This window comes from Lactuca saligna, chromosome 5 (assembly GCF_052625555.1).
Source record: "Lactuca saligna cultivar CGN05327 chromosome 5, ASM5262555v1, whole genome shotgun sequence".
Lineage (NCBI taxonomy): Eukaryota > Viridiplantae > Streptophyta > Magnoliopsida > Asterales > Asteraceae > Lactuca > Lactuca saligna.
Window position 1 is genome coordinate 116,914,196 of NC_136421.1, and position 24,837 is coordinate 116,939,032.

At 34.4% G+C, this 24,837-nt stretch overlaps 2 protein-coding genes and 1 long non-coding RNA gene across 6 annotated transcripts; 2 read left to right on the plus strand and 1 right to left on the minus strand.

Annotated features, from left to right (window-relative positions):
• The first annotated feature begins 513 nt into the window (after window positions 1-513).
• LOC145045914 (uncharacterized) lies at window positions 514-1,700 on the plus strand. 3 transcript variants are annotated; one of them, XR_013681920.1, is made up of 4 exons: window positions 515-720; window positions 1,080-1,216; window positions 1,324-1,451; window positions 1,542-1,700. It is a non-coding gene; the product is annotated as an uncharacterized LOC145045914 (long non-coding RNA). The 3 variants fall into 3 exon arrangements; XR_013681921.1 differs by having other exon boundaries at window positions 517-720; window positions 1,080-1,183; XR_013681919.1 differs by having other exon boundaries at window positions 514-720; window positions 1,080-1,451.
• A 1,153-nt stretch (window positions 1,701-2,853) lies between these two features.
• Window positions 2,854-6,285, plus strand: LOC144998841 (putative alpha,alpha-trehalose-phosphate synthase [UDP-forming] 7). Of its 2 annotated transcripts, XM_078958575.1 has the most exons (4): window positions 2,854-2,979; window positions 3,292-5,336; window positions 5,445-5,718; window positions 5,803-6,285. In XM_078958575.1, the coding sequence occupies exons 2-4, from the start codon at window positions 3,349-3,351 to the stop codon at window positions 6,118-6,120; spliced, it is 2,580 nt and encodes an 859-aa protein (XP_078814701.1). In that variant the 5' UTR covers window positions 2,854-2,979; window positions 3,292-3,348; the 3' UTR covers window positions 6,121-6,285. The 2 variants fall into 2 exon arrangements, with proteins under 2 accessions (XP_078814701.1, XP_078814700.1); XM_078958574.1 differs by lacking the exon at window positions 2,854-2,979 and having other exon boundaries at window positions 3,001-5,336.
• Window positions 6,286-6,448: 163 nt separating this feature from the next.
• Window positions 6,449-10,032, minus strand: LOC144998843 (uncharacterized). Its single transcript, XM_078958576.1, has 3 exons — window positions 9,874-10,032; window positions 7,172-7,248; window positions 6,449-6,973 (listed from the first exon to the last, which is right to left on the minus strand). Exons 1-3 carry the CDS (start codon window positions 9,985-9,987, stop codon window positions 6,553-6,555), a joined length of 612 nt encoding a protein of 203 aa, XP_078814702.1. The 5' UTR covers window positions 9,988-10,032; the 3' UTR covers window positions 6,449-6,552.
• Between the last annotated feature and the right edge of the window lie 14,805 nt (window positions 10,033-24,837).

Here is a 24,837-nt window from a genome sequence, read left to right on the forward strand (position 1 = left end):
ATATATATATATATATATATATATATATATATATATATATATATATTAACGGTCAAAGGAGTAAAGAATGACGTAAAGTGCAGAAAAATGAGAAGGAAATATGCGGGTTGTCCAACCCGCTTAAATTTAATTTTGGCAGTACCCTTTAGGGGTGTTCATGATCTTGTTTGAAACCGTGAAACCGGCCAAACCGGTCATCGGTTTGGGTTGGTGGTTTGTATTTTTCTTTATGGTTTGGCTTGCGGTTTCAAACTTTCAAAACCGCAATGAACGGTTTGGCTTGCGGTTTCAAGTTTTTCAAACCGTATAAAAACCGGACCGGACCATAGGATTTATATATATACAAATTAATTTTTATATGTAATTCATTTTACTTTTGATATATATTAATTTTTATTTGTAAATAAAAAATGTTGAAAACCTACAGGAGACAAACTCAATGATAGGCGAGCCCATTTTTTTTTTTTTTTTTTGTGAAGTGAGAAATATGATTGTGAAGCCCACTAAGTCATTTGCAACTTGTAACCTAACCCTAATTCACAATTGCATAGAGGCATACTTCAAATTTGGTGTTCATCAATTCATTGGTAGAGCCATAGAGAACTAGAGAAACACCTAAGAGTCGAAGAACGCAAAAACGTCCGGTCCTCCGCAGCTCCGCTTACATCTCCATCGCAGGTCCGCTTAGGTGCTTACAAATCACGTCTTCTGATTGCTCCGGTTAGTCGCTTATAACTCTGCTTTCTCTCTGATTTGGTATGTTCCGTTTAGATGCTTACAACTCTTGCAGACGAAAGTAACCTGTCCCTGATTACTCATAACAGTAGTTGAATCAAGCAAGCATTCTTCATTTTTTAATGATTCTTAACACACGATTTCTTTAAGTTTACAATCTTTATGCTTGAACAGTTGAACTAGATGTATTAGTTATCTGAAATGGTTAATATCACAGATTCATAGAGATTCTTGTTCACACAGTAAATGGGTTTAATCTTCAACAGTTAAACTAGACGAAACTACTCACATAGTATTTGGCTTTATCCTTTCAACATTTGTAATGATAAATTGATATCTTTCAGATCTTGTTGGGCTCTTTCATATCTTTCAGATGGCTCAAATGATAAAATCCAAGTTGTCATTGAAGAAAATGTATGTCCCTAATTGTTACAATAGATGATATCAGGTAGCATTTCTTTTAGAATATTTGCAAACTCAGGTAGCATTTCTTTTGGAATATTTTTTTAAAGAAAGTTTTTGCATTTGGTTTTAGATTATAGAAAATTGACATTATATTCGTTGTTGACTTACATTTGTGTGTTGTAGTATATAATCAATCATCAAGCATTGCCTTGTCTTCTGAACTTGTTGACCAATAATCACAAAAAAGTATTAAGAAAGAAACTTCTTGGACTATATCAAACATCACCGCCGGCAAGAAGGAGTAGATTCAGGTAATGATTTATAAATTCTATCCAAAATTAACTCTTTAAGTATTAAACGTTATTTTTTTTACTGATATATGTACTTTGTGATTTTTACAGACAATCATTGAAGCAAATATCATTGGAGGTGAATAGCATTTTGGAAGTGAGCTTAGTGATAATGATTTTTTGGACAATTTTGCGTGTATTAGTCTAATGTTTGATGTAATGAAACAATATTTGATGTTTTAATTTACTGTTTTGGCTTAATAGGTTTAATGGTATAGTTTTTTTTACTAAATTAGTCTAATAGACTCGACTAAAATGGGCCTAAAAGGCCCAAACCGTGAAACCAAACCGGAGCCAACCGTTAGTAATGGTTTGGTTTGGTTCGGTGATAAATTTTCAACGGTTCGGCTTCGGTTTGTGCTTGACAAAAACCGTTACTAACGGTTTGGCTTCGGTTTCACCTAAAAACCTAAAAAACCGGACCGTGAACACCCCTAGTACCCTTAGTTGTTTGGAATCATCATCTCGTCATCTCAATGGGCGCGTCATCCGTCTACCACAACGTTCCAATGGCTCCGCCCACCTTAAGAGCTCTCAACTTGAGACACTCTCCCAAAATTTCTATTCATTTCACCTTTCCAGCTAAATTGGTATGGTAGAACTGTTGTCCTATGGGAAATCCTTGTAAAGATCTCAAATGAGGTTTTTAAACCAAACTTCAATAGACAAGAGGTGTAAGCACTACGATGTGACATGAGATCTCCAACAAGTCTTTTCTTTTGAGAGGACAACTCAATCAACTTGGTTGATCCCCTCTTATGGAAATACTAAAAGCAAGATCTTATGGAAATAATAAAATCAAGAGTGAACGATATGTTTTGTTTACATTCTAACTATTTTAGAATTAGTTAGAAGGGGGCGGTCAACCAAAATGTGACTAAAACTGGCTAACAACTAAATTGGCAAGTTTTTTCAAAATTTAGGGGTAAATTCAAAAAATTTACATGTTTAAAAACACGGCAATAACAAGTAGTACACAATCAAATTATTATTTCAATTTGATGATTCCTCGTATTAATTCAACTAACAAAAAAAAATAGAAGTTAGGTGTGTTATAAGGAAAAAATATTATTGAATTAAAATATATATTACTGTTTTTTTAATTATTCATTATATGGTTATTTCATTCATGAAGATTCAGTGTCATATAAAACGAAAAGTGTAGTCTTACAACGTTTTTTTGATAAAATTGATAGGTTTATCCTTTGTTGTACACAATAATCATGATAATGCTATTTTAAGACAACTTTAAATTAATATATTTTCATAAAGACAGGAGTTATGGACCTTATCCATGTCTTTATTTATACATATTTAATATACACATGGTATTATTGTTATTACTATTTTTGAAATTACACCCATAAATGAACAAATCCTAGAAATTCTATCACCTTCAAACTTCTCTCAAACACATACCCTGATCTTCGATCTCAAATTTGTTCACGACTATCATAATAAGTGTCGGAAACATCTCAAATTACTACAGGTAAGTTTCATAACCCAATTTAATCTGATTGATTTCAAATGATTTCACATCGAGATAGTGTTAATTGTCATTTTTGGAGTTTGTATGATCTAAGATTTTGTTGATTTAGCTCATTTTCCATAGTCGAGATGATGCACATTTATTTGATTTTGATATAATTAGTTATGTCTCTGTTTCATCAAAAATTTGTTGCATTGTATAATGTCGATTGCATATAATTGTTTTCCTAACAAATTTAATTCATTTGTTTATATGTAAAGCAAGATTTGCTTTTTTGTGGCAGATAATAACTAGAATTTACCCTTTTTGGAGGTTTCCAAGAAGTTTTTATTTTTAGGTTGGAATCATTAGGGGTAGAAAAAGATAAAGATGCAGTCGAGGTCATATACTAATCTTCTGGAATTGGCATCTGGGAATTTCCCTGTAATGGGGCGAGAGAGGGACAAGCGAAAGCTGCCAAGGATTATGACTGTTCCTGGAAGTATCAACGAATTTGACGATGAGCAAACAAACAGTGTTGCATCTGATAACGCTTCTTCACTTTCGATGGATCGAATCATTATAGTTGCAAATCAATTGCCTCTGAAAGCTAAAAGAAGACCTGATAATAAAAGTTGGAGTTTTACTTGGGATGGCGACTCTCTCCTTCTGCGACTTAAAGATGGTTTTCCTGACGATATGGAAGTTCTATATGTTGGCTCCTTAAATGTCGATGTTGATGGCATTGAACAAGATGATGTTGCTCAACACTTGTTGGAAAGATTCAGCTGTGTCCCAACTTTTCTTCCTCCTAGCCTCATCGAAAAGTTCTATACAGGTTTTTGCAAGAAACAGTTGTGGCCTCTCTTTCACTACATGTTACCAATTTCAGCTAATCATGGTGGTAGATTTGATCGATCTATGTGGGAAGCCTATGTCTCTGCAAACAAATTATTTTCCCAAAAAGTAATCGAAATCATAAATCCTGAAGATGATTTTGTTTGGATCCATGATTATCATCTAATGGTTTTACCTACTTTCTTGAGAAGACGATTTAATCGTTTAAGAATGGGGTTCTTCCTCCATAGCCCATTCCCTTCTTCCGAAATTTACAGAACACTTCCTATTAGAGAAGAAATTCTAAAAGCTCTACTCAATTCCGACTTAATCGGATTCCACACCTTCGATTATGCTCGTCATTTCCTTTCTTGTTGTAGCCGTATGTTTGGATTGGAATACCAATCAAAAAGAGGGTATATAGGATTAGATTACTATGGAAGAACAGTCGGAATCAAGATAATGCCAGTTGGAATCCACATGGGACAGATAGAATCTGTGATGAAACTTGCTGACAAAGAATCAAGAACCAAAGAAATCAAGCAACAATTTGAAGGAAAAACCGTGTTGCTTGGAGTTGATGACATGGACATCTTTAAAGGCATCAATCTGAAGCTTTTAGCAATGGAACAAATGCTGAAACTACATCCATCTTGGCAAGGAACTGCTGTTCTTATCCAAATTGCAAATCCAACTAGAAGTAAAGGTGGCATAGATTTGGATGAAATACAAGCTGAAATACAAGAAAGTTGTAAACGTATAAATGAAGAATTTAGTAAACCTGGGTATCAACCAATTATCTACATAGACAAACCATTGTCAGTTGGTGAAAGGGTTGCTTACTACAGCATAGCAGAATGTGTAGTGGTGACAGCTGTAAGAGATGGAATGAATTTAACACCATATGAATACATTGTATGCCGAGAAGGAATTCCCAATTCCGATTCCAATTCTGATTCTGGTCCTAAGAAAAGCATGCTGGTGGTATCAGAGTTTGTGGGGTGTTCTCCTTCTTTGAGTGGTGCAATTCGTATCAATCCATGGAATGTTGAAGCAACTGCTGAAGCAATGAATGAAGCTATATCAATGGGAGAACCAGAGAAACAAATGAGACATGAGAAGCATTATCGTTATGTGAGTACACATGATGTGGCTTATTGGTCTAGAAGCTTCTTGCAAGATATGGAAAGAAGTTGTGCAGATCATTTTAGGAAAAGATGTTGGGGAATCGGTTTAGGGTTTGGGTTTAGAGTTGTGAGTCTTGATCCGAATTTTAGGAAGCTTTCAATAGATGACATTGTATCAGATTACTTAAAGGCTAAACGAAGGGCAATTTTGTTGGATTATGATGGAACTGTAATGCCTCAAAATTCCATCATTAAGACACCAAGTAGAGAAGTTATTTCACTTTTGAATAGACTTTCTGGTGATCTGAATAATACAGTTTTTATTGTTAGTGGAAGAGGTAGGGAGAGTTTAAGCGGGGCTTTTTCTCCATGTAGGAAGCTTGGAATTGCAGCTGAACATGGCTACTTCATAAGGTTAGTATTATCAATTTATCATTATCTCTTGTGTTTTTTATCTGTATTTTTGGTTTGTGAAAAGCACGTAAACGCCCCTGGCGTTTGTTGTTTTTTTTTTTTTTCCAGGTGGTGTCAAGATGTGGAGTGGGAGACGTGTGGTCAGAGTAGTGATTTTGGATGGATGGATATGGCTAAACCTGTGATGAAACTATATACAGAATCAACTGATGGATCTTCTATAGAAACTAAAGAAAGTGCTTTAGTTTGGCAATACAGAGATGCAGATCCAGGGTTTGGATTTGCTCAAGCAAAAGAGATGCTTGATCATCTTGAAAGTGTTTTGGCAAATGAACCTGTTGCTGTTAAAAGTGGTCAATATATTGTTGAAGTCAAACCTCAGGCATCTCCTTTATCCTAATTCACTTTCTCCTGTTATCCATTTTGAAAGTGTATTGAATATTGATCTTTTTTGTTTTTCTTGCAGGAAGCAAGTAAAGGTCTTGTTGCAGAGAAGATCTTTACATCAATGGCTGAAAATGGGAAACAAGCTGATTTTGTGCTTTGTGTGGGTGATGATCGATCTGATGAAGATATGTTTGAAATAATCGGGAATGCAATTTCAAGAAATATAATTTCTGTTAATACTGTGGTTTTTGCATGCACGGTTGGACAAAAACCAAGTAAAGCAAAATATTATCTTGATGACACCAATGAAGTTATTTTAATGCTTGAAAGTCTGGCTGAAGCTACTGACTCTCCCGCTGTATCTGAAGATGAAAATTTCGGGTCCCATTATCCTTAAAAGAATTTAATTTTTTTAAAGTAGTACTAATTATTATTATTCGTTTTTCGATTGAATAATTGCATATTTTGTGTCTATGCACTTTTTTTTTTTTTTTTACATAGATGAGTTTGTAGGTTTAGTGTATCCTATTTAAGAAGTGGTAATTAGTGTACTTTTCTTTCATTAATTTGTTTATTGTAGCTTTATGATTTCGTTTCCTCCTATTAAGAAATGCCATCCAAATATAACAGAATTTTCACTTCTATGATTGGATAGATATTTCAACAATATTATAATGTCTTCATAAGAAAAAAAAAATTAGAGTACAATGTTATTTGGGTTTAAATAAAGAAAAGTTGAAGTATAATTTTATAATTGTGTAGATGTTTCAAGGTACAATGCTATAATTAGAATTTTATTAAGGGTTATTCAAATCACTCTCTTGTCCTTTTACAAAAAAGAAAACCTGCAAACCGGACATCTACCATGGGTTCTCACCCAAGGCAATATGCACTGCTCATGGAACATATGATTACACGGTGTCATCATCACCACTTGTTTTGCTTCGAAGTCTTCTAAGCATATGACACATCTTTTATTATCATAATCATCATCTTCTTTGTATACTCCTTTTATCGTCTTTCCACCATCCTTTTGTGAGTAAAACCTACCCAACCTTTGTATAATCTTCTTTGGAATAGGATTGTAAATCTCTTTCCTTAGCTTCTCTAAAGCTTTTGTTTGATTGTTTGAATCACGTGTTTGTTGTTGTGTTTGTGTTTGTGATCGATCCATTTCTCTTGACCTCAAATTTGTGTGGTTTGCCAAATTGTTTTGCAACACCACAAGATGCATTGGAGGTTGTGGAAAACTGCAAAATTTTGCATTCAACAATTTTTATGGTAAATATAATTAAAAAAAAAACTATATTACTATTATGATCATATAAAATTTTAAGTAAAACAATCTAAATATAAATATGAGTTCAACATATATTCGTATCAAGTAGTAAAAAGAAGGAAAAAGTCATTAAAATATGAATATGTGAGACTATAAGAAAGGGGATCACCTTATTATGGAGGAAGGTAAAGTGAAGATTCTATCCTCAAGTGACCACAACCATGGATCAATACCAACTCTCTCATTCTGCAAAATGAAATATTTATGTTTAATTCGGGTGATTTAAAAGTGACATGCTAAAATAATTTATCCAATGTTTATCAGCTTGGATTTATTTGGATTTATAAAATATAATGAGTAAGTACTATAATAAATAGTGCAACGTAATAAATAATTAATGAAATTAGGTATTACATCCAACAATCAAGTTTGATTCAGGTATTACATCCAACAATCAAGTTTTGACTTGAATACAAAAGTTGGACGAATTTTCATATGAGTTTTTATTTTGTATATAAAAAGAAAATATATTGTAAAATCATTATGTTTAAACTTCATAACCGTTTTAATCTTTATTTTTTTAGTCAGTTAAGTTCCAAGACAGAAAAATATATTTATTTTGACCCTTTTATTTAGTCAACATGTCATATAACTTTCAAAAATTACAATTTTTGCCTAGAATTTAATATTTATTACAAACTTTGTAAAAAATTTACACTTTTGGTCCAAGTTTTAAATTTTATTACAAACTTGGTCCAAAATTTACACCTTTGGCCCAAATTTTAGATTGTATTACAAATTTGATCAAAATTTTACACTTTTGGCTTAGATTTCAAAATTTTGTTACAAATTCATCCTAAAAATATATATAAACATGTTTTTTATAAAAAAAAATGCACACAAATATGTGTTTTATATAAATATATACAAACACGTTGTATAAAAAAAAAATTACAAACACGTTTTTATAAATTAATGTATACAAATACCTATTTTATAGTAAACATTTTTGTATATAATTATGTTTTATATGCACAAATAGGTGTTATATACATTTCTCTTATAAAAACGTGTTTCAATACATTTTTTTTATAAAAGCGTGTTAGTATACTTTTTTTTATAAAATCGTGTTTGTATACAATGTATTTATTACAAAGTAGGTATGCATAAAAGATGTATACAAATACACTTTCATAAAAATAAAATATATACAAACACCTATTTATTTGCACATAAATAAATACAACTATTTTTACTATGGAATAGGTGCCTGTATGCATATTTTTAATAAAAACGTGTTTGTATAATTTTTTATAAAGTATGTGTTTGTATTTATTTTTTTATAAAAACATGTTTGTATACAATTGCATTTATTATAAAATAGGTGTTTGTATAAATATGATTTTATAAAGCAAAAAAACATATTTGAAACAAAATTTTGAAAAAAAAAAAAGATGTAAGAAAACTAATTTTAGGATGAATTTGTAACAAAATTTTGAAATCTATGCCAAAAGTATAAATGTTGGACCAAATTGAAATAAAATTTAAAATTTAGATAAAAAATGTAACTTTTCAAAGTTGAATAACTTGCTCACCATGTAAAATGGTCAAAAGGATTTGGTTTGTTGGACTTAATTGACTAAAAACAGATAATGATAAAATCGGTTATAAGGCCTAAACATAAAAAGTTCTTAGTAGATTTTTCAATATGTTTAGTATTAAGTTTATTTTATATATTATTTGAAATAGAAACAACAAATTGTTTATTTAAAAATATAAAGCTAATTAGACGTAATAAAGACTTACCATAGCTTAAATAAGAATACAATAAGATATATGTTATTAGTTTTTTTAAGAAAATAATATGTTAATTAATTGAAGAGATGAAATTATATTTGTGTCAATAAATACTACATAGATAAGGGAATATGTTATATTGCAATTTTTCACTCCATCTCATGGAATATAAAAATACACCATTGGCTAAAGAATGAAATTAAAAAAAAAAAAAAATCACAATTTCTTCACTGGTTAGGCTTATAAATACAAGTAATTTTTTTTCATTTAGAGAAAAACCTAGAAGAAAAAATCCCAACATATTTTCATCAAATACTTAAAAAAACACAATCATATTATTTTTGTGTACGTTAAACTCTTATATTTTTTAAAATGTCAAATTTAAGGCTTCGAATTCGATAATACCTAGATAGCCAAAAATGCTATGTAGATGATTCTTAAACGGTTGATGATAACGATCCATTAGATTAAAATTTTTCAAAAAAAATATAAGGGTTTTGATGTACTAAAAAAAATATAATAATGGTTTTTTTTTTTTTTTTTTTAATTTTTTGATGAAAATATGGTCTTTCTAAGATGAAAAGACTTAAATAAGATTTTTAGAAAAAATAAAGGTTTTAGTGGACTAAAAAATAATACATTTTTTTTTCCAGAATTAAAGGAAAATATATTTGATTTTTATGATGTTTCTCTTTCATTTAATTGGGTGAAACATACTAGCGTAGAAATAACCGACCAAGGCTAATTTGGTATAATTTGTGAAATTCTTCTTAGATGACTTATAACTTGTAACCTGTACATTTTTGTCGAGCTTCTTATTAGATAATGTTTTTTAATATATTGTGGTTCTAAAAAACAAAATACAAACAATCTCTTTCAATTCTTTTTTCAACTCACATACCAAACATTAATTCGTGACAAAAATGATTGGGATTTGCTAATATCAACATAGAGGTGTTAAAATTTGAATCGTGTTCACCCAAATAATATATTTCCACAATAAAGAAAGAAAAACATGAGATACAAATTTCACTAAAATATTTTTCTAAGGATATGTTAGAGAAGAATAATAACCAGAATATGAGGAAAAAGGCGCGATGGTGGAGATATAATGTCCAAAAATGAGTCTCTATCATCGTTGGCAAGTCGCAAAGACCGTTGAGTATTGATATTGTTGTGGTTGCTCATTATGTTAGAGACATGTAAATCTTTTATTTTCCTATTAAAGCTTTATATAAGATGTGTTTGAAGGAGTGTTACCTCTTCCAAGTATATATGCCTTCATTCTTTTGTTGTTGATTTGAACTTTTATTCTATGCCCTTCCCACTTAATAGAGAGATTCTTGCTTAATTATAATGTTGTTTTTGTTCTATAGAATCTATGGGGTTCTCCTAATATCATCGAGATTTTTCTCTTAAGGATGATTATGTGTTTAAAAAATGGTTAAATGTACATTTATGAACCAATATTCCATTTTTTTAATCGATTCAACAAAGTGGGTTTTATACAAAATATGTGATGCTTTTTTCAGGGAATATTCCTTTTTAACAAAAGTCAACTTGAAAAGAGCATTGCATTCTTACACTTTCAATTTTATTGTTGTATTGGACTAAAATACAACGGGAATGGAATAATAGATTTATATTTGGATTATTATGAAAAAAGTTTTTTTTTTTCAAAAAAAAAAAAGTGGCTTTTTTTTAGAAAGAGGTAATTGCGATATACTTTCTCACACGAAATAGCAATTTACTTTCAGCGGATTCTCCCCTTGATATCAATTATCATTTCTTATTGATAATACATTATACTTGTAACATTAAAATTGCAGCCAATATGCCTTGATTTTTAACCATTATAGCAACCCATCTCAACTATATTACCCCTAATGACAATTTACTTTCAGTCGATTCTTTCTTGATATTCAAATCTTATGCCACTAAGCACGCCCTGTTCATTTCACTAGTTTATATTAACGAAGATGTTTCAATAAAAAGTAATTTATTTTTTACTTTTTACACAAATAACCAACATTTGCTAAGTTGACAAGTTATGTTATCACTATTTTTCTTCGAAATTTTCTTTTTACATGGTCCTAGTTAATAAAAAATATTAAAAAAAAGGTATATATGCAAAATTGTTTTCGTATACTTCAGTTTCCAATACCTAAGTCTTATTTTTTTAAGGAGAGGTTTCAATAAAATAATCATTTTGTTTTTAGTATGGGATTTCCAATAGAACAATCAATTTTCATGTAAGAATAATTAATTGAAGTATTAATTATAATAAATATTACCATAATGAGACACACATGTGTTTATCAGTTCATATATCAGAAACTAATTATACTTCTTCTATAACAGATAACTATATAAAAAAATTTGTTTAAAAAAAAAATTTATTCCACCATAAAAAAACTTTGTTCCACCATATTACAATCAATGGTAGTTTAGAAAAGTTACATGAAGATTTTCAAATTTAGCGATGAACAAAGTAACTATTACAAAAAGAGAAGGTAAAGGATTAATGAAGTGCCACGTGGTTGCAAATACTTTCTCCTTTCTTCATTTAAAGATTGAATGATGATCATACACTTGTGAATGAATAATTTTAGAAAATAGATGAAGTTAACAATTCTTGTGAATGAATTTTTCTTTGTTGGGTTCGACAACGACGATGGAAACACACAGTGAGCCTAGAAAGAATGTAAGAAAGAAGACGGGAACAGTACATACTAGATTAGATCTTATAATATACACCAATTTAAGAATAATTGTTAAAAAAAAAATCTTCAGAAAATCCCTAAAAATTTTATCAATTAATGAAAAAAACAAGGTACTGGCTATATATGTGAAACCGGCATTGAAGGTATTCCAAAGTTTTAAACCGGGAAGTTGTCTTTTTTTTTAAATAAAGCTTACTTTTGGACGAAAACCGTAAACTAACCCTATATATATTTTCCCTTATTTTACAAAAAGTCCTAAAATATTACCTTATTTTACCTTATTTTACGAAAATATCCCAAATAAAAATCCCAAATAAAAATATTACCTTATTTTACGAAAAAATCCCAAATAAAAATTTGTTTACGAAAAAAACATGAATTACTGGTAAAAATGACGATTTGACCATATTTTCCCGGTTTACCGGTTTCTTTATTTACATGTTTCATTAAAATCTCATTATTTTATACAAATTTACGAATAAGTCCCAAACTAAAATTTAGTGATTATTTGACCATTTTCTCCATGTAACATACATGTTACCGATTTTATCGCCGACCTAGATGCCTAATCATTAAATGAGCCGATGAGATGGATATGTTGGGTTATATAATGCTATGTTTACCATAAAACTTGATATCTTGATATATTGTATATTTTTGGAATATAAAATGATGTAACACTCAGAATCAGAAAGACCAAGAAAAGAAAGGAAACCCCTAAGTCAAAGGGGTCAACTCGTCGAGTCCATAGGTGAACTCGACAAGTTGGAGCTGGTTCCGTGTCAGGATTTAAGTGATCGAATCGGCGAGTCGGCGGGACTGACTCAGCGAGTCAGGTTTGGGTTGGGAACCCCTGATTTCCGGACTTGGTGCCCTATTTAAGCACCATTTCAGGCCTTCACCCCAGCCTCCATCACTCCCTTTACCTTCCCCTCGAAACCCTAAGCCTCTATTGTAGTACTCTTAAGCTTTCTTTGCCATTTGGGTGCTTAGAAGCAAAAAGGAAGAAAGGAACCTTGGGTGATTCAAGAAGTGGCAGTGGGCTCTAACTTGGTGTGCTAGTTAAGATCATTTGAAAGGTATGGAGCTCATACCATGGCTGTTATTCATTTAGATTCCCTTTCCTAGTTAGATTTTATCATTTTGGGCCATTTCCAAGGCCAATTCATGTATTGTGCCTTTATGAGCAAAGAGAAATTCAGATCTAGAGTTGTCTTGGCCTAGAAACCTATAAAGTATCAGTCTTTGGTGTGTTGGTGAAGCATGCTTGTCTCAAACCCTAGCCCTAGAGAGTTTTAAGCCTATAGCTCCGTGGTTTCACGTAAAGTTTGCAACTTTACGTGAAGGATGGGCCTTAGAAGAGTGGATCTACACTTTGGAGCCCCTGCATGGCTCGAAAAGCCACTGTATGGATTCATAACGGAAGCTACTCGGCAAGTCTGTTCATGGACTCAACGAGTTGTATGAAGATAGGTAGGAACACGACGAGTTGAAGGACAACTCGACGAGTCTATTGAAGATTGCTGTGAACTCGACGAGTCTGTTCTTGGACTCGGCGAGTTGGATATCAGAACCTCAACCTTTTCTGGTTAAGGCTTAGATCAGTGAGTTGATTGGTGACTCAGTGAGTTGGACAGGATGGGACTCGGAGATCGTTGAACTCAACGAGTCGAAGGGGTGACTCGACGAGTTGAGGTGTATTGTGAGAGTTTCCAAGTATAAGGACTCGACGAGTCAACGGGTTGACTCGACGAGTAGAGTCAGTCAGGAAGGTTGACTTTGACCAGGACATGGACTTTGTCAAGAGTGGACTTAGTTGGCTTCTAGAGTTAAGTTTGGATCTAAGTAATATATATATATATATATATATATATATATATATATATATATACATATATATATATATATATATATATATATATATATATATATATATATATATAGATATAGATATTGGTAGCTCGGGGAGCTAATGGAGCAGCGGTTCACAGAATTTTCGGCCAGCAGCCAGAGGGTTACCAGCAAAGTTCAGCAGTACATGTGAGTTTTCCCTTTGTGTAAATGGATCTACGACCATAATGCCGGCCCATGTAGTTATGAGTAGGAAGACTCGGGGGTTAGCCCTAGGCACTGTTTGCTATTATGATATTCAGGACCAAGGTCCAATATCGGGCGGGTGCCCAAGGATTGTTTTACATGATAGAGTATACTTATTGTCTGTGTGATGCATGTATGTGCCTGGTAGGGAAGTGTGTGTGGGCGAGGTCACGTATCTCACCAATAGTAGACTATGGACGGTGTTCCATATCTCATTAGTAGCAGAGCAGGGGCGAGGCCCGAGATAGGTATGGAGTGATTGTGGGCGGGGGGGGGGGGGGGGGTATCGCACTTACATTTGGAGCTTGGATGGGGTTCCATGACTCACTAGTAACAGGATAGGGGCGAGGCCCAAGACAGACGAGGCCTTAGGACAGTAACACAGTAGGGTATGTTCAATTATGTGTTATATGCTATTTTGTATTATGTGGTTAGCGGGCTGGGACCAGAGATAGGCGGGGCCTAAAAGATACAGATCTATATCTGAGCGGGGCTCGAAGCCAGGCGGGGACTGGAGCGGCGTGGCCGTTGTAGAGGGCAAGGCCCGAGGTAGGGGGAGAGGCCCGAAATAGCGAGTGTGGCCCAGTATGTGCTATAGGTATGTTCAATTATGTGTTATATGCTATTTTGTATTATGTGGTTAGCGGGCTGGGACCAGAGATAGGCAGGGCCTAAAAGATACAGATCTGTATCTGAGCGGGGCTCGAAGCCAGGCGGGGACAGGAGCGGCGGGGCCGTTGTAGAGGGCAAGGCCCGAGGTAGGGGGAGAGGCCCGAAATAGCGGGTGTGGCCCAGTATGTGCTATATGTGTTTGTGCAGGGTATGTGGTAGGTTGGGGAACTCACTAAGCTTCGTGCTTACGGTTTTCAGGTACTTCTGGTAGCGGAGGGAAGACCTCGGGGTGATCGCATGACACACACCATTAATTAGACAGCCTGTGATGTTTTACATTGATAATGAGAATATATTTTGAATTAATACTCTGAATGTACGTTATGAATTATGACATGGCTTATATGGTTTTTAGTAATGGTTAAAGAAAATTTCTAGTCATGAAGGATGGGACGTTACAAATGCATCCGATGAAGACTGTAATAATCACATAAACGAGCAAAAACTACGCCATTTATTATGTTTATAAGAAGTTTCAAATTGTCTTTCTAATCTTATGCAACCCAATATACCCATCACATCATACATCAGCTCATTTCCTACCATATTTTATTGGAAACACACATATTATTGATTTTATATATATATATATATATATATATATATATATATATATATATATATATATATATATATATATATATATATATATATATATATATATATATATATATATAGTGATAAATGAGCCGATGAGATGAATATCAAATTTTACACTAAATATAGTATTATATAACTCTTCGTACCCATCTTATCAACTAATTTAATGACTACATGTATAAATTGTTATACCCTCAAACCGGAACGGCGGAAACGTTCGGGGGCGGATGACTTCATGTGGTAACGTAACAATTGAATACATAGTAAAGAAAACAATATAACTATCATATATATAATTGAAAGTTTAGATTGCATAAAAGGTACACGTTCAAAACCAATTACAATATGATGCCAAAATATGAATTTAAACTAGCGCTGCAGCGTCCCTTCTTCAAAAGTTGTTTGTTACCTGCAATTACGGAATTCCTGGGACATACAAGTAGTTTTGAAAGAGTAGATCAACATATAAGCTGGTAAGTTTCATAAGTATTAAATGACAATGTTTGCATGAACTTAAAACAAAATGGTTTGTTTTTGTTTGTTGGTTCCTAGAAAATCCCATATTCTCTACTGGTATAAATGTAGCCTTCTATCAAGACTAATGTTTTTTTCTAGAAAATTTATGTTTTTCCGTATGTGGGTAGTGGTTTAGAAGTTCCAAAATTGTATCACGATAAGGTTTTTCATGCCTTAAGAGGTTAATTAATGTACGTACAAAATTGCCAATATGTCTGAAAAACCCCGTAAATCAATGTGTTTTTGATACTCCATGTGAGTTTTATAACCATGCTATTTGACTAGAAATGCCTATACACAATGTTCTTCAGGCGTTGGAATGTTCTGATGTTTGTCTCCCCAAATGGTGTACTGTAGCTAACAGTCTGGGCGCTGGGTTGTCAAACGCATATAGATCTATACACAAACACCATGCTCCCGCTCCAAGGGATTATGGTATATAATACTGGACTTGAAAAATGTACTCGAGCGTACGCGAAGTTTAATGTCTCACAAAACTTAGTATAAAACAGATTTACGTGTGAAAATGTTCGTTTGTTCTTGTATTTGAAAGTAACTTTTTGGAAATAGTACTTATAGTATGTAAAAGTTCGTGATGTTCTCGTAAAACTATACCTATCATACTTTTCTAAAAGTGTGTCTCGTTTGTATAGTAATCCCTAGTGAAATTCTCACTTGTTATGAAAAGTATAATTTTTGTAGTGCCAAAGATGGACACATATACATACAGTATAAGCAGAGTGTTTGATTTACATATATACATAAATAATTTCTTATTTCAAAAGATAAGATGTTATCGTGGTATATTTTGCATACGAAAGTTTCCCTATAATAGTTATAAATCACATATGATTCCATTGATAAAAAGTGTATAATGAAACTTCATATCACACACGGTAATAATCGTGTGTTTTACTTGTATCCCCCCCTAAAAGCATATAAAAGCATTTATAAAAAATTTAAAAGTGTGGATTATAGGGGTATGAACTCACTTGAAAGATTAAAGAAGGCGAGATGAAAACCGAGCAGAATTTCGACTCGAGAAAACGGATTTTCTCGGGATTCTCGGGAATCTCAGGAGCACAAACGACCTTCGGGATTTGAGCATGGAAACCGGGGCCTCAGGATGGCACGTGCACAGAAAACGAGCCAAAAACGCAAGAAAGTTGAGAGAAATTGAGCCATTTCTTCGGAACCGTCATATCCCTTTTATAGGGGGTGGGAACCGCCTCGGTACGCTTGGCGTACGCGTGCGTTATGCGTGACAGCCTCCTCGACTGCCTCGGAGATTCGGATGGGACCGGGCACAACCTTGCATAAGGGCGACGTGGATGATCCGAGGCCTAGTCGTCGAGTACACTGGGCATAACTCGGATCGGCCTGGTGTCTCCTCCTTCGGATAATACCGAAATTTAATATAAAATTTATATTTTTATTATTTAATAAACTTCAAAAGTTTATATCTTCTTCATACGAACTCCGTTTTTGACGTTCTTTATATCCACGCGTAGGTGAGACTACGCTCTACAACTTTCGTTTCGATTCCGTCGGCAAATTTTGAAATTATTTTTATTATTTATTTTTTTAAAAGGTTGCGGTAAGAAAAATTCGTTAGAAATTCATAACTTCATTATCTGACGTCTGTTTTTACCAGACTTTTTACCGTTGAAAAACCATTGTCGAGACCTTCGATTCTTATTTAGGTCATTCTGACCAAAAGTCACTCGATCTTCATTTTGAGTTTTTAGTTGTCTGTCGCTAAGCCGAACTTGGATAATTCATAACTTCCTTATACAAAGTCAGATTTAGGCGTTCTTTTTACATACGATCATGGTTTAATGACATCTAACATAGTAGGTAATTAATTAGAGACTTTTGGACATTTTATTTTCGAAGTTAATTTCATTATAACAAAAGTGGTTACAATACTTGAATTTTTTGGTCGTTACATAGAGTTGAAATATCGGGTTGTCACATCATCCCCCCGTTAGAGAGAATTTCGTCCCGAAATTTAAAGTAAGAAAGATACTTGTGAATCAAAGAAAAAGATGTGGGTACTTTTGTTTCATCTGATCTTCGCGTTCCCAATATCCTTTACTTCCTGACTCGTATCGATGATGTGTGCAAGAAATGCATGATAATCCTTCTGCAAACACTTTTGAGCTTGGATGCACGAAATGATGCGAAGGTTTCTACTTGATTTGTCGTCGTAAATCACTAATGTTTCATCGTTAGGGAGATTAAGGAGAACTGCTTTTTCAAAGCACATGATGTCGGCGCGAAGAAGACTTAACCAATCCATGCCAACTATGACGTCGAAACTTTTAATTTGGACCGGCATGATGTTGATTGGGAAAGAATGACCGTCTAAAGTTAATGTACAACTCATGTATATGCAGTTAGTGTTTTTCGTTTTTCCATTTGCCATTTCTACAGTGAATGATTTTTCTAACATGCTAGGTTTATGTTTAAGCAAGTGAATAATGTTTTGGCTCACGATGCTTCTCTCTGCTCCGCTATCGAATAGTATGCATGCATATGAATTATCGAGAAGAAACGTACTAGCAACTACTGTAGGATCAGCTATGGCTTCTTCGTGACCTATAGCTAAAACTCGTCCCACTTTGCCGGTATTCGCTGCCTTCGGGCAATTTCTTTTGTAGTGACCCACATCGCCACAACTGTAGCAAGCTTGGCCTACACCAGTATTGGAAACTTTAGTGATCGGCTTTACGGGGGCTTTGCAGAAATGGACAGTGTGTCCCTTTCTGTTGCAGTTGGAGCACTGCATTTCCCGACAAGGTCCATTGTGGTGGTAATTGCAGTTGGTTCAATTTGGAAGGTTACCCACATAAGGATTTGTTGGGTAGAAATTTGTAGGAATGGTAGTAGGTACAGTAGCAGCATTCACTGTAACCAGTTGTTGTTTCTTCGAGGATTCTTGGGAAGACCCACCCTTCCCCTTATTCCATCATCTCTTCTTGTTATTGTTGTTTTTGTTTCCCTTTTGTGGTTCTGGTGCAAAAATTGTTAAGTTTCTGATGACTTTTGTGATCAATAAGAGATTGTGCCAGCTCTTTGACACTTTCAAAAGTATCAGGTTTTGAAGCTAACACGCTTGACTGAATTTGGGGCGACAGTCCCCAAATGTATCTCTTTATTTTCTTGCTCTCAGGAGCAATCATATCTGGGCAAAGGATTGCCAGATCGCAGAATCTGTTGATATAAGTTGCTATTTCGGTACCAATCATTCTAAGAGTCCAGAGTTCGTGCTCGAGTTTTTGAATCTCTCCTCGTGGACAGTACTCTCTCATCAGCATGATTTTTAAGCTCTCCCAGCTTATTGAATTCGCCACTATCAGAGTAAGTACCTTAACGTGGCCATTACACCAAGTTAAAGATTTATCAGTAAGTGTGTAAGTTGCAAACTTGACTTTACTGTGCTCGGGACAGGAGCAGATTTCAAAGACTGATTCTGTCCTTTCAATCCACTGCCTCAAAATCATCACACCACCAGTTCCATCAAACATCCGGGGTTTGGCATTTGTAAAGTCTTTATAGGTGCACTCTCGGGGTTGCCCATGACTCTCACCATGGTTGGAAGGATGTGTGCCAATTCCTGAACCAGTAGTAACATGGCTATTGATCTGTGACATGGCAGCCGCCACAACTACAGTGACTGCTGCTTGGAACATGACAACATGAAATTTAGGAGGTGGAGGCGGTGGTGGTATTGGTGCTTCCCCACCGTTTTTTCGTCTCGGATTTCTACGCAGAGGCATCCTTCAACTATAGATTAAAAAGACAAAGGTAAGAATTCCGTATTAAAGAAAATGAATGTGTCTCATGAACTAAATCGCTATAGTTCAACAACAGATGATAGTATGAGGCTCAAAGATAGAAGAATGAAAGTTATTCGTAAATCCGAATATATGAAACAAGCGTATGGTTTTTCCATAATATTTTAAAGATTAAACGAAATACTCAACGTAGTAATAATAGCGTGCCAATGATATTAATATTATAGATGATACCACGATCACAAAAATTTGACCCCTAAAAGGGTCTCCGGTTACAAGGTTTAAGCAAATAAAACTTTTAGCCGAGGTCCTAACTTATAACAAAATTTGGGATTTTGGCAAGCACTACTTGTGACGTGGGTTGCGCTTGGAGCTTGACTCCGCATCCGATTGCTTTGATTCCATAAGACACCTATCAAAGGCGGCTTGCTGTTCCCTCAACTCTGCGAGGGCTGCAATCATTTGTGTTTGGAATGTATCGGCACGGAGATGGGTGTCATCCTGTAACATATCCAATCGATGGATGTCAGAAGTGTGAGCTTGTACTTCCACGTTGACTTCGCGAAGTCGATTTGCTTGGACCCCCGATTGATAGGATCGGTTGGCCAGTTTGCCTACCATGACTAGGAGTGCTCGGTCGGCTGAACCACCGTCCTTGATGTTGTAGAAGTTCCGACACATACCGTAGGGAGAACGTATCCCTTGTTGTTGGCTCCAATGGTGGAGGTGACTTCCCCAAACGGGAGTCGGTCCCTGGAAGTTCCTCCTAATGGCTGGAGGGTCGACTACTTCTGGTTCTGAGTCTGTACCAGAGTTATCCCCTTCTTCCAACTCGATAGGTTCTTCATCCTCTTCGGGATCCTCCTCTACCCATCCTTCATTGCCCTGTTTCGGGTAGTAGGGGTCCCCTGGTGGGTGGAATCCAACCATTTGACTATACAAGAATAGGGTTATAAGATTTGAACAAAATTTGAAAACATGTAACAACAAACATGTCGATTAAACTATTGTATGCACCAAATACTCCTATAGTATTTAAATTGGTATGTTTGATACTGGTGTCTATTTTGGTAAGTTTTGACTTGTTGCTCACTACGATCATTCCTTGACATATGTTAGTCCAATCTCGGATAAATATAGTTCATCGAGCTATATTCGTTCCAAATTCGATTACATACATCGAGAACTAATCGTAGTGTCCAACTCATCTTAATACTTTTTGTATAGTTCTAACCATGAAATAAAATCGTTGTATGCATGTATTTTGTACTTTTATGACCCAAAATAATCTATTTAAATGAAACGAGGTTTTACGTTTAAAAACATTTTGTCAGAGACATTGAGTCCCTAAGAATTTCTAGTGTCTATATCTTATGTTGTTCGATATACTTAGTTCACTATAAACATTGTTCTGATACCAATCTGTCACACCCCCAAACCGGAACGGCGGAAACGTTCGGGGGCGGATGACTTCATGTGGTAACGTAACAATTGAATACATAGTAAAGAAAGCAATATAACCATCACACATACAATTGAAAGTTTACATTGTTTAAAAGGTACACGTTCAAAACCAATTACAATATGATGCCAAAATATGAATTTAAACTAGCGCTGCAGCGTCCCTTCTTCAAAAGTTGTTTGTTACCTGCAATTACGGAATTCCTGGGACATACAAGTAGTTTTGAAAGAGTAGATCAACATATAAGCTGGTAAGTTTCATAAGTATTAAATGACAATGTTTGCATGAACTTAAAACAAAATGGTTTGTTTTTGTTTGTTGGTTCCTAGAAAATCCCATATTCTCTACTGGTATAAATGTAGCCTTCTATCAAGACTAATGTTTTTTTCTAGAAAATTTATGTTTTTCCGTATGTGGGTAGTGGTTTAGAAGTTCCAAAATTGTATCACGATAAGGTTTTTCATGCCTTAAGAGGTTAATTAATGTACGTACAAAATTGCCAATACATTTGAAAAACCCCGTAAATCAATGTGTTTTTGATACTCCATGTGAGTTTTATAACCATGCTATTTGACTAGAAATGCCTATACACAATGTTCTTCAGGCGTTGGAAGCATCTGACGTTTGTGTCCCCAAATGGTGTACTGTAGCTAACAGTCAGGGCGCGGGGTTGTCAATCGCATATAGATCTATACAAAACACCATGCTCCCGCTCCAAGGGATTATGGTGTATAATACTGGACTTTAAAAGTGTACTCGAGTGTATGCGAAGTTTAATGTCTCACAAAACTTAGTATAAAACAGATTTACGTGTGAAAATGTTCGTTTGTTCTTGTATATGAAAGTAACTTTTTGGAAATAGTACTTCTAGTATGTAAAGGTTCGTGATGTTCTCGTAAAACTATACCTATCATACTTTTCTAAAAGTGTGTCTCGTTTGTATAGTAACCCCTAGTGAAATGCTCACTTGTTATGAAAAGTATAATTTTTGTAGTGCCAAAGATGGACACATATACATACAGTTTAAGCAGAGTGTTTAATTTACATATATACATAAATAATTTCTTATTTCAAAAGATAAGATGTTATCGTGGTATATTTTGCATACGAAAGTTTCCCTATAATAGTTATAAATCACATATGATTCCATTGATAAAAAGTGTATCATGAAACTTTATATCGCACACGGTAATAATAGTGTGTTTTACTTGTAGCCCCCCCCCCCCCCCCCCCCCCCCCCCCCCCCGTAAAAGCATATAGAAGCATTTATAAAACATTTAAAAGTGTGAATTATAGGGGTATGAACTCACTTGAAAGATTGAAGAAGGCGAGATGAAAACCGAGCAGAATTTCGACTCGAGAAAGAGAATTTTCTCGGGATTCTCGGGAATCTCAGGAGCACAAACGACCTTCGGGACTTGAGCAAGGAAACCGGGGCTTCAGGATAGCACGTGCATGGAAAACGAGCCAAAAACGCAAGAAAGTTGAGAGAAATTGAGCCATTTCTTCGGAACCGTCATATCCCTTTTTTATCGGGTGGGAACCGCCTCGGTACGTTGGGCGTACGCGTGCGTTATGCGTGACCGCCTCCTCGACTGCCTCGGAGCTTCGGATGGGATGGGGCGTAGCCTTGCATAGGGGCGACGTGCACGATCCGAGGCCTAGCCCTCGAGAACGCTGGGCGTAACTCGGATCGGCCTGGTGACTCCTACTTCGGATAATACCGAAATTTAATATAAAATTTATATTTTTATTATTTAATAAACTTCAAAAATTCATATCTTCTTCATACGAACTCCGTTTTTGACATTCTTTATATCCATGCGTAGGTGAGACTACGCTCTACAACTTTCGTTTCGATTCCGTCGGCAAATTTTGAAATTATTTTTATTATTTATTTTTTTTAAAAAAAGTCGCGGTAAGAAATTTTCGTTAGAAATTCATAACTTCATTATCTGATGTCTGTTTTTGCCAGACTTTTTACCGTTGAACAACCGTTGTTGAGACCTGCGATTCTTATTTAGGTCATTCCGACCAAAAGTCGTTCGATCTTCATTTTGAGTTTTTAGCTGTCTGTCGCTAAGACGAACTTGGAAAATTCATAACTTCCTTATACGAAGTGAGATTTGGGCGTTCATTTTACGTACGATCACAGTTTAATGACATCTAACATAATAGGTAATTAATTAGAGACTATTGGATATTTTATTTTCGAAGTTAATTTCATTATAACAAAAGTGGTTACAATACTTGACTTTTTAGGTCATTACATAGAGTTGAAATATCGGGTTGTCACATAAATCAGCAATGAAACCGATAAAATGTATGCTTGATGGAGAAAATGACTAAAACGTCACTAAATTTTAGTTTGAGACTTATTCGTAAATTAGGGTAAAATAATGAGACTTATTCGTAAATTAGGGTAAAATAATGAGACTTTAATAAAACACATAAGTAATGAAACTGGGAAAAAAGGGTCAAATCACAATTTTTACCGGTAATTCATGTTTTTTCGTAAATAAATTTTAGTTTGAGACTTTTTCGTAAGTTAGGGTAAAATTTTAGGACTTTTCTTTAGATTACCCTATACACACACACGCACACACACATACACACTAGCCGTTTATTTGTGCCAAACGATGGGTGCGAATAGTTTTTTTTCAGAAATTAGTTTGTAGGGGCGATTAGTTTTTTTATGAAAATAATTTACTATATCTAACCAATTATCTATAAGAGTCATGCTAGAAAATAAGAAATCATTTTCAGACGAACATTGATTAATCCTTGGCAAAAATACCCTATTTCATACATGTTTAACAGACAACTATTTCCGCATCAATGCGATTATCTGAAAACTTTTGCATGTCAATACTGTGTTATCACACAATCCATTTTATGGGTCAATATTTCATAATATTTCGTAATAGTATTATGGGACATCCAACTTTTAACCGAAAGTAGTGAGATAAAACAAAGATATGTTTGAAAGAATTTAGGTGAATATATATATATATATATATATATATATATATATATATATATATATATATATGACAAAATTGCAAATTTGGTCCCTGTGGTATGTCAAAACTAGCATGTTTGGTCCAAAGTGGGTTTGGCTTGCAAGGATGGTCCAATAGTTTCTATTTCTTGTGAGTTTAGTCCAATGGCTTAACAGCCGTTACCAAGCTCCCGTTAATTTACCCATGCCCCTATCAATTAAGGGTATTTTAGTCCATTCATCTAGCCCCTTTATTATTTTATTATTATTTAGTCCATAAAGAGACTACAACGTCTCTATTCTCGTCTCCAGCAATAAGCCCTAACTATCACTCCCTCTCTGATTTCATCTTCTCCATCGATCATCCCCTGTGATTTCCTCTTCTCCATCAACAATGGTGATGTGCTTCTGTAGAAAGTGGGTGATAGTTCAGACATCATGGACAGATAACAACCCAGGGTGCCAATTTTGGGGATGTCCTAACCCGGTAAGAATGTTACACTTTATTTTGACGACTGCTCCCTGATGATGTAATGTTCCTTTCTTCTTTTTTTTTTTCAAGAATTCATCATGTGGGTTTATTGGGTGGTATGATGAACCCATGTGTGCTCGTTCCAAAGTTATAATACCAGGGCTACTTAGGACAATCAATAAGTTATGAAAAGCAATGGATGATATAAAAGAACAAGCAAGCAAGCATGCAAAAGCAATGGAGAAGATCAAAGAAGAAGCAACAATGTTGAAGTATTACCTAGTCTATAGTTGGATTTTTTTGTTGTTGTGTTGGTGTTCTTGTTATAAGTCCACAAGTTGATTGTGGTTATCTTTTGTAATAGGATAGGGGTATATGTGTCTGGTTTAAGTAGTTTTTTGCTAATGTGGAACATTATTGTAATGCAAAGTAATGGTAATGAAAATTTGGTATCTATTGACCAATTATGGATTTGTTATGTTGTTCATACATAACCTTCTAAAGATAACATATAATGCATCCATATGTAGTCAACACAAAAGCATACTGAAGACATAATACCTATTACCATCTTCAAAATACATGTCATAAGTTAATTGAAAACAAAGTTATTGCAACAAAAGACATCCTTCATCTAGGAATCAAACCAAACTTGTTCATAAAATAAAACCAAAAGATAAAACCAACATAGACCA